Here is a 10,368-nt window from a genome sequence, read left to right as displayed (position 1 = left end):
ACTCACATCCTGTCTGAAGTATCCTCCTCTCCCTCATCAGATAGATAGATACACCACCATCCTACATCAAGATTAGCTAAATTTCCATTCTACCGTTAATATATTGCTCAGTCTAGTCTCTGAGAGCAGTGACCCAGAATTCCTTGGCAACTGAATATAGGAGGCTGATTCCCCATTGTAGAGCGGTGGAATGGGGCTGTAGCCTCCCCAAGTGTGGCATTTCCCAACCCTGCAGGTGTGGTTGGAGAACCCAATAGTGATATGGTAATTGCTCTGATACTCTTTTAATTAGTCACAATGGATCCTGAATTCCAGACAACACTTAAAGACCAGCAGAAAGTGCTGTGTTTAACAAAAGGGAGCACAGGTTAAGGAAACCAATTTTGACAATTTTATAGTGATCTATAGATCTTTCCAATATACTTTAGGCACTTTCTTCCTATGCTTGTCATCTCTCCCCTCTGGGGACTGCAGAAGTCCTGGCTGCAATGTGAAGTCAGCTCTGCACCGTCTCACACTTGTGTCTCCTTCTGGTCTTCCCACAGTAGGTTCTCCATGAACAAGTCACCCAAGCCATCATCAAGTATGCTTGGGTTCCCATTCTTCTTTGCTGTTCAGTTGAATCTATCCAGCCTAAAAAAAGGACGGAAGGCTCCGGGTTGGTTTTTTAAACAAAACCAGGTGATCAGGGGCTGGAGAGAGAGATGGCTGAGTGGTTAGGAACTTGAGCTATTCTTTCGGAGGACCAGGGTTCAACTCCCACCACCTACCTGCTGGCTCACAATTGTCTGTGCCTCATGTTCCAGGGGACACCGTGTCCTTTTTCGGCCTCTACAGGCACATGTGGCAAGCAGCTATGCATGCAGGCAAAACTCTCACGCACATACAGTAAAATAATAATAAATGTAAAACCGAGGGTGATTGGACATTTAAAAAACCCACAGGTGATTTGAAGGAGAAAAGAAAAAAGAAAAAAAAAGCACAGTAGGTAAGCACTAGTTGGAACTCAACCCTGTCTGAGGAAGGCAGGACTTGGGTTTACCTTCTCAAGTCTTTACTGAAAGAAATTATTTTCTTAGTTGATTCCCAGCAGTGACAAAATTGCTCTGGAACATTTAATCTTCACGAGACAGCAAACTAATGCCAAACCACTATAAAACATATCAAAAAGTAAAGTCTGTGAGACGGTCTCTCATATTATTTGCAAACTAGACTGTTTTCTTAATTTTTAAAATTAGATTTATTGATTTTATTTTATGTGTGGGGCTTTCGCCTGAGTACAAGTCTGTGCACCACTTGCATGCTCGGTGCCCATGGAGCAGAAAAGGCCATCGGATGTCCTAGAACTGGAGATAGGCATGGGTGTGAGCCACCATGCTGGGAATAGATCCCTGATCTTCTGCAAAACATTCAGTGCCCTTGACCACCGAGTCATCTCTCTCACCCTAAGACCTAGACCAATTTTTAAAAACCAATGATTGTTCATCTCCACTGGTGATCAAAGCAAGACCTTGTTATAGACAGAACCCACGGAGTCTAGTTCTACTTGTCCAGATGTTACAGTTGCGGGAAGCATTCGCACCTGAAACTGGCCACCCCTCTCTACTACTGAGGTACTGAGAAAGGCCATACAACCAAGTGCTTTCCCCTTAGGGGACTAAAAGGAAAACTAGACCTTGGTGTGTTTGAGGCTGTGGCCCTGGGACTGCCTAACTCCCACTCCTGTGTGAATTCCGGAGACATTCACTCCAGGTGTCTCTCCTCCACCGCCTTACGATGGACACCAACCACATCACCATAAAGGACAAGCTTGGTCTTGACCCCAACTCTTCATACAAAGGGAAATTAGGGGGAGGGGTCACTTCAGCTCCCCTTTCTCATCAAAGAGGTTATTCCTTCTTTTCAAGAAGCAGTGTCCCTTTGATGGGTAAAAGATGCTGAATCTGGATTAGTGACCTAACTCAGTTTGTTAGAACTATGATATGGTAGGTCTCAAAAAAGACCTGGAGTTAGGTCACTAATCCAAAAACTAAAATTTTGAGTGCCACACAAGTGACTTACCCAAGGTCTACATAGATGTGGACCAGGGTGGATGGCATCCAGACCTGGGTACCTTACTTCTAGAATACCTTTCCTTTTCTAGTCACCACTCTCTGCCCACTAAGGTCACTTACCCCAGCCGGATGATGCAAACCTGTGTGCTTGTGAAATCCAAGTACCTTGGAGAAAAATCTCAGGATTTTTGTTTACACTAAGTCTGGAAATCTATGAGAAAGCATTCAGAAACATAAAGTACCTGTCAGTACCCACAATTATGGCACAGATGCAGAATTTGAAATTGGGCCAGACAGAGGGGCAGCCTACAAACCCACCTAGCTGAGCACCACAGGACGCAACCCCCTCCCCCCACTGCGCGCGCGCGTGCGCGCACACACACACACACACACACACACACACACACACACACACACACACACACTTCAGCCAGAACCAAATGCAGGGATCACAAAGGGCCAGCAGAGGGCGCGCCGCCCCCAGGGAGGTGAGAGCTAGTTGTAGCAAGCAGCGAGGATTAGGGGAACCGCAGGCTAGGAGGATGTACCTCTATTTCCCCGCCACTCACCCGGTAGGACCAGGCCAAGGAGGAGGGTGAGAAGACCACCTCCCCGCCTCATGGATCTGAGGGGCAGAGAAACAGGAGTGCTACCTAGAAATTACATCACGCTGCGCAACCCTGCGGCGTGTGTGTGTGTGTGTGTGTGTGTGTGTGTGTGTGTGTGTGTGTGTGTGTTGGGGGGAGGGGACTTAGTCCAATCCCGAGAGGAACGATAAAAAGACACGCACACGCACCCGGGAAAATGCTCCATGCACATGGAGAAATTTCTTGCTAGGAACTGCACTGAAAACCGAGCCCCCAGCATCTCCCTGCTGTTCCTCTCCCGGTGCAAAGCACTCAGTTAGTGAGAGTCACCCCCCCCCCGCCCCACCTCGACAACCCCACACCCCTCAACTCCAGCCCTGCACCCTCCAGCCTGGCTCCAGCGCCGCCGCGAGCTTTCCCCGGGACTGGCCCTGGCGGGGCGCCTAGAGCCCCATTGCATTGCTCCAGGAGAAAGGAGGGGGGCGGTGCATTTTGTAGGAGGAGGAGAACCGGGGCGGGGGGGGGGGGAGAGAAAATTGCGCGGAGACCTGCCAAGCGCCACCGCCGCCGCCGCCACCGCCGCTGCCGCGCCGCCGCCGCCTGTGAGCTCCGGCGGGCAGCCTGACTGTCGGCTTCCCGGGGCATCTGGGTCCGGCGGGGCACAGTCCTGGGCGCTGCCGGAGCCGCCGCCGCCGCCGCGGCGACCAGTGCAGTCGCTTAACCCCGAGCCCGTGCGGCTCCGGCTCCTCGCGGGTGGAGGAGTGGGGGGTGGGGTTGTTGTTTGGGGGGAAGAAGGGGGAGGGGGCAACGCGGAGAGAGTCAGTGGTTTCCATGGTGATGGAGCTGAAAGTGCAGGAAATTTAAAGGCTTGGACCCTGCGAGACAGACAAACCGGTGCCAACGTGCGCGGACGCCGCCGCCGCCACCGCCGCTGGAGTCCGCAGGGCAGAGCCGGCTGTGCAGCCCGGAGCAGACGGAGAGAAGTGGCCCAGGACCCGCTCGACCGGAGGCTGGGCACAGAGAAGCAGGACGCCGAGCAGCCAGAGGAGGAGGAGGAGGAAAGAGGCTCGTCCACGCGCCCTGCGCCGCCCGCAGCCGGGGAGAGCAGCGAGGAGCCGGCGCCCCCAGCGCCCCACGGTCGCGCTGGAGTAATCTCGGATGCCCGGCCGCGGCCGCCTTCCCAAGTAGAGCGGCGGGGGGGAGTTGTGACCAACTCGTGCGCGTCTTCTGCGCCGCGGCGGGAGCCGGCGCTGCGCGAACGCTTCTCCTCGCGGCTCATGCTGCCTGCCCTGCGCCAGCCCAGCTTCGGGTGAGCCGCCTCCGGAGGGACCCGGGAGCGCGGCAGCGCCGCGGACTCGGCGTGCTCTCCTCCGGGGACGCGGGACGAAGAGGCAGCCCCGGGACGCGCGCGGGAGGCATGGAGCGCTGCCCCAGCCTGGGGGTCACCCTCTACGCCCTGGTGGTGGTCCTGGGGCTGCGGGCAGCACCAGCCGGCGGCCAGCACTATCTACACATCCGCCCAGCACCCAGCGACAACCTGCCCCTGGTGGACCTCATCGAACATCCAGACCCTATCTTTGACCCTAAGGAGAAGGATCTGAACGAGACGCTGCTGCGCTCGCTGCTCGGGGGCCACTACGACCCGGGTTTTATGGCCACTTCACCCCCAGAGGACCGACCCGGAGGGGGCGGGGGACCGGCTGGAGGTGCCGAGGACCTGGCGGAGCTGGACCAGCTGCTGCGGCAGCGGCCGTCGGGGGCCATGCCGAGCGAGATCAAAGGGCTGGAGTTCTCCGAGGGCTTGGCCCAAGGCAAGAAGCAGCGCCTGAGCAAGAAGCTGAGGAGGAAGTTACAGATGTGGCTGTGGTCACAGACCTTCTGCCCGGTGCTGTACGCGTGGAACGACCTAGGCAGCCGTTTTTGGCCGCGCTACGTGAAGGTGGGCAGCTGCTTCAGCAAGCGCTCCTGCTCTGTGCCTGAGGGCATGGTGTGTAAGCCATCCAAGTCTGTGCACCTCACCGTGCTGCGGTGGCGCTGTCAGCGGCGCGGGGGTCAGCGCTGCGGCTGGATTCCCATCCAGTACCCCATCATTTCCGAGTGTAAGTGTTCCTGCTAGAACTCGGGGCCCCCTGCCCGCGCCTAGACACTTGATGGATCCCCACCAACGCCCCCCACCCCCACCGCCTCCAACCAGTTCCACCACCCTCTAGCGAGGGTTTTCAATGAACTTTTTTTTTCTTCTTGGCTACAGAGACCTGGCTTTCTGGTTCATGTAATGCACTGTTTAACTGTGTAGGAATGTATATGTGTGTATATACGGTCCCAGTTTTAATTTACTTATTAAAAGGTCAGTATTATACGTCAAAAGTTACCCGGCTTCTACTGTATTTAAAAAAAATAAGCAAGCAAAGTGAAAAAAAAAGAGCAGAGAAAAGAGAGACTTATTCTGGTTGTTGGTAATAATGTTAACCTGCTATTTATATCCCAATGCCCTTCGCATGGCGAAGCAGGGGGGAAAAGTTATTTTTTTCTTAAAAGTACAAAGAGAGGGGGAACTTTTGTAGAAGGACTTTTAAAAAAGCTATTTTCCATTCTTCGGAAAATGTTTTGATTTTCCTTAGACCTCGAAGAAGTTATAGAGTTCAATGTTATTTTACAGTTATTGTAAATATAGAGAACAAATGGAATGACTAATCATTGTAAATTAAGAGTATCTGCTATTTATTCTTTATAATATCCCGTGTAGTAAATAAGAAAGAAGTGCAGAACAGGATTAAAGAAAACCACTAAAACCGACTGGGCTCTACACTGTGATTCACTGTGTTGGTGATTGATGGGGGGGGGGGGTTTGTCGCCGCGCTTACTACGCCTATTGGGAGACATGCTCATCCGTTTGGACTCCCCTCCTGTGGGGTGATGAAGGTGACTGTAAAATTTTCAGTGTGTGTGTGTGGCGGGGGTGTTATTCTCAAACCCCATCTTTTAAGTATCATGTGGTTTCTACCGAGTCTCCCAGGGTACCCTCCCCCGTGACACCAAAGCTCAGGCCTGTAGTGACCTCGACACCCAGCCGGCCCCCTGGAGCTGACCCCGGGCTGGGCCGATGAGGGGGGGAGGGAGGGGTAGCTGCTTTGTCCAGGCTGACAGGCCCTTCACAATGGGGACACGTGTCTTTCACACCTTCCCTGGGGGCGGAGTGCCGCTGAAACTTGACCCCCGAGGAATGGGGGGGGGTGTCAGAGCGCGCCCACCCAGATCCCGCCACCCCTCCCTCCTTGTACCCCCACCACAATATCCAGCCCTTGTTAACCCTTTGCATGCCCGGAAAATATGGTGGTTGGGGCTAAAGCGACCCCTTGAATTCTACTACATACAACCTCAGGGAGACTTCTGGTCTGAAGCCCCCACGTCCCAGGCCTACAATTGACTAGGGAGAGATAATTTGGATATTTGACACTCACCTGGGCCTCTTCCAGGACCTAAGAAAGACTGAGGTCCCAAATTTCAGAGGGATGTGAATCTGGGTACAAATCACCAATTCTGGGACCTGCACTGAGCAGAGAAACGCGACCCCCCCCCACACACTTACTCCACTTGGGGGGTGGGGGTGAGAAGAGAGGTGAAATCAGAATGGGATTTTTGCTCTTTAGTATAGAGGCAAAATTACCCCTTAAATGTTCGGGTTAATATTACTGTACCCCACCCTTAAAAAAAATCCATCTTCTTGGGACCCGCTTTAGACTCTCGCGTGCATCCCTCCACCTCAATCCCCAGTGGCGGCCATCCACTCAGCTCCACGTGGGCCGGCTTCCTGACACCGCTCCGGGCTCCTTTTATTTATCTTGGACTCCACAGTCGCCCTCCTTTGCTCCCTTCCCCACCCCCTTGCCACCTCGTCGCGCCTCCCTCCAGGCCTCCTGTCCTCCGCCCCCCCCAGCCCCCCCTCCGGAGTCGCAGCGAATCTATGCTAATTATTTCAAACCTGCACCGAGTCCCCAGCTCAGTCTCAATGCCCCGGGCCCCGCCCTCCCTGTCCCTCCAGCCGGGCGCTTTCTTCCCTCCCGACGCAGCCTCGGTGGCTCCTCATTTCAATAGCCTGGCCCCGGAGCCGGAGCCCCCTCCCCGGCGCTGCCTCCGTCAGCCGTGGGACAGACGTTAGGGTATTCATTAACTGGGAGCCGAGGAATAACGGCATTATTCCCCCCAGAGAGGGCACCCTGCCCCCGCGACTATCTGAGGCTTCATTGTAAAAGGATTAAAAGTTAAAGACCTCCATCTTATGATTCTTTCATTTAATCTTTCTGGCGCCTGGGAGACATGCTCGATGGATGATGGCTTTTAAAATATTCCTAATGTCGGCTACCTTAAGACTCCAAGCCGGGCAAACAAACGTAATTTATTTCCAGAAGAAAGAGGATATTGAGATGTTTAAGTTTATGAACCGCCGTCCACACGTATATTTGTTAAGTTCTGACAAATACCCAAATAACGTTAAAAATCGGCCATTCATCACTTATGAATTTATGCAAAACTTTCTATGCCCCGGGCCAATATTTTTGTAGACAGAGTTTCACTTGCGAGGGGCGGAGGAGGTGGGGAGGAGGGACGAGGAGGGGGCTTGGGTCGGGGTTGGGGGGGGGGAGCCCAAAGCAAGAATTTTCATGCCTGGTAAACACGCGAATTATGCGAAGAGAGTTATTCCCAGCTGGGCGGGCAGCCAAAACTCGGAGAGCGCGCGGAGGCCAGCGCCCCCACCCCCACGTTGGTAATGTCATTGGATTACAATGCGAGGTCTTCCCTCCGCGACGCCCCCTCCTCCCGCCGCGGGCCCGCCCGCCCGCGCCCCTCCTCCCCACCCCTACCCACTTGGAAAACCCGCTCGCAGCCGGCGAGCTTCTCGGCTTTCAGAGCCAGGAGCCAGAGTGAGCTGGGAGGACCCGCGCTGCAGACGTGACGGGCTACAGACCACCGCACTGACAGACCGGGAGGGCTGGCCCAGGACGGCTCCGCGCGCGCACCGAGAACCCTGCCCGACGCAGGCGGTCCCACAAGAAGAAGGCAGGAGGCGCTGGTCCTGGAACTAAAGTGTGTGCTTGGGCAGATGATGCCCTGGCCACTCTCTCCTTCTATTACGACTAGTGTTGATAGTACTATAATTCTAAGGGAGAGAGCTGTAAGCAAAGAGGCACCTACTGCCTGTCTCCTAAGAGGAGGAAAATTGATCCAGGAGTCCTCTACGGCAGCCTGAGTCCATGAACCGATGCAGCTGCTGAGGGACAGTGTCTCCCACCGTGGAGATTTATAACTATTACCGACACATTGCCTTCTTCCAACCCAGTACCAATCAAAGTACAGAGGGTCGAGGAAACTGTCCCTCCCCCTCAGGATTGTGAGGATCTCTTTTTCAATGTCCCCCCTTATTTCCTGCCACCCCTTCAACACCCAGTCACTTAAAGAAACTGAGGTCAAATGTCCACGGAAGGCCCCCACGGCCCCTAGAGTCTGGGAATGAGATCTGGCTCCCTGTTGAGACAGAGAAGCCGGAGGTCCATTATCAGTCTTGCTTCTGAGACTCCTGGGAAAGGGGATTGAAGCTTGGTGGCAGCTGCAGGAGGAAGCTGGGTGTGTATTAAGAGCTCTTAGCTGTGCTACAAGAGGACAGCAAGGGGAGGGCCCAGCCCATATTGGTATTTTGAAGGGGGTGATTCATCCTTTTTCTTTAATGCTCTTGGAATGTTAGGGCTGGAGAGGATTCCAGTGCCCACCACTCAATCTGCTGGTGAGAAGACCGTTTCAGCAGCCGCTTGCTGACATCACATAGACCAATGCCCTTGACTTTAGCTAGGAGATCTCTCTCTCTCTCTCCCTCCCTCCCTAACTCCCTCCCTCTATTCCTCCCTCCCTCCCTCCCTTTCTTCCCCTTCTCTGTCTCCTCCTCTCCTCTTCACCACTCTCACCCCCTTTTCTTTCTTGTTCCTTAAGAAAATATATTGGTGGGAGACGGTTTTGAACTGACACCATCTCCGAGGCTCCTCAAGCTGACTGGCCAATCTGTTGCATCCATTCAACAGGCATGCATTAAGAGCTTCTCTTGTATCAAGCACCAAGCTATATCTGTTGGGCCTGTTCTCGTGCACATTCTCCACTCCAAATAAGGAAACTGGAGCTCGGAGAGTTTAAACATCTTGCCCAACACCATGCAGTTATGTGACACTGTTGTGTTCAAAACCCAAGTCATCACCGAAGCCCGAGCCTCTCCTGGAGATTTCTTTAAGAACTCGAGCACTTGGCTTGGGAAACTGTTTGCCACTCCACGTGGGGGTCAGCCTCCATGCAGGTAGTTTGTGTGCTGTTTACCTATCAGTACCTCCCCACGTTCCGGTCCATGAGGAGATGACCCTGCAATACGGAAGTGACAAGTGAGTGAGACTCAATACAGTGAAAGGATTTAAACCATCAAATGAGAAGGCCAGAGAGAGGAAAGGGCACAGCTGGACCGGACAACCAGGAAAGGTGTTTGACTAAAGTCTCAATAAGGACGTTGAATGTCAACCCGCTGACCAAGGTAGGGAGAGGGACTGAGAGAGCAGAGTGCATTAAGTGAAGGAATGGTGTTGAAGAAGTATCTGTGTGTTTAGGAGACAGCTCAAACTTCAGCATAGGCTCAATTCATGCTGAGAGAGAGCAAGCAATGAAGTCTGAAAAGCAGGCTGAAGCCAGATGAGAGAGGATTGTGAATGCCAGCTACAAGCCCCAGACCTTATTTCTCAAACAATAGGACTTAAATAGGCCAGAGATACCACTTGAGCTCCATATCAGAAAGGAATCATTTATTCATTCAGTCGAGAGTTATGGAGCACTGTTCTGGTTGTGTATAGATATCAATGCAAGGCTCGAGATCAAATCTTAAAATTGCCCATTTAGCTTTGCTCATAATTCTTTACCTTAAGAGAATTCACCACCACACTCATTGTGTTAAATAAGCAATGGAAGATTGACTCTCAAAAGGACAATTTAGCACCCGACTGTGAGCCAGCTCAACCAGCACACTGACCAGAGCCTCCCACCTTGGCTTCTCTATGTGCTTTGGGTTTTCTCACAGTGTAATGGCTTCAGGACAGCTGGACACACTTGGCAGCTATGGCTCTGAGAGAAAGTGTCTCTAGAGGCTCAGATGGTGACTGCAAGGCATCTTCTGACAGTCTTGAAAGTCTTGTGACACCATTTTCAGTTTAGTCTGCTGGTTAAGCAAGTCTCTCAGGCCAGCCCAGAAGCAAGTCAAGGACTCCAAACACTACCTCTTCATGGCCCAGAAGGGACAAATTGTGGTTGTGGTAAGCCACTTTGTGCTAAGCACAGCCCTAGACAAGAGCTGTTGAGTTTCCCCAGACCCAAGCACAGAGTCATTTCCAGTTGAAGTCTGGCACTGTCAGCCAAGAGGGACAGTGGCTTCTCTAAGGCTGTAATAGAGGACCCTGCTGAGTCCCATGCTTGAGGGGCATCAGGGCCAAGAATATAGACTTTGTTAGCCGGAAGGCTAGAAAGGACTTGGGGACTGGTGGTCGAAAGGCGGACGGAGATGTCTAAGTAGTTGCTAATGTTTCAGCCTACCTGGGACCAGGCACAGGAAGGGATCTCAGAGGCATGCACTCTGACCGTTTTCTGCCCTGTCCTACTCTGGGAGCAGTATTGGGAAGTGTTCGGGAAATTCTAGGCAGAGGGAAATG

The 10,368-nt window shown here is 53.0% G+C and overlaps 2 protein-coding genes across 2 annotated transcripts; one reads left to right on the top strand and one right to left on the bottom strand.

Moving 5' to 3' along the window:
• Positions 1–268: 268 nt before the first annotated feature.
• Positions 269–9,612, bottom strand: Nogl1 (noggin like 1). The gene is made up of 8 exons (XM_039087858.1): positions 9,586–9,612; positions 9,009–9,040; positions 7,508–7,583; positions 4,359–4,478; positions 3,190–4,148; positions 2,175–2,265; positions 771–1,151; positions 269–633 (listed from the first exon to the last, which is right to left on the bottom strand). The coding sequence occupies exons 1-6, from the start codon at positions 9,610–9,612 to the stop codon at positions 2,247–2,249; spliced, it is 1,233 nt and encodes a 410-aa protein (XP_038943786.1). The 3' UTR covers positions 269–633; positions 771–1,151; positions 2,175–2,246.
• Positions 3,810–5,437, top strand: Nog (noggin). Its single transcript, NM_012990.1, has one exon. The coding sequence runs from the start codon at positions 4,059–4,061 to the stop codon at positions 4,755–4,757; it is 699 nt and encodes a 232-aa protein (NP_037122.1). The 5' UTR covers positions 3,810–4,058; the 3' UTR covers positions 4,758–5,437.
• Positions 9,613–10,368: the final 756 nt, after the last annotated feature.

This window comes from Rattus norvegicus, chromosome 10, assembly GCF_036323735.1.
Source record: "Rattus norvegicus strain BN/NHsdMcwi chromosome 10, GRCr8, whole genome shotgun sequence".
Classification (NCBI taxonomy): Eukaryota; Metazoa; Chordata; class Mammalia; order Rodentia; family Muridae; genus Rattus; species Rattus norvegicus.
The sequence above is the reverse complement of the archived record's forward strand: the minus strand, read 5'-3'. Positions and strand labels throughout refer to the sequence as shown.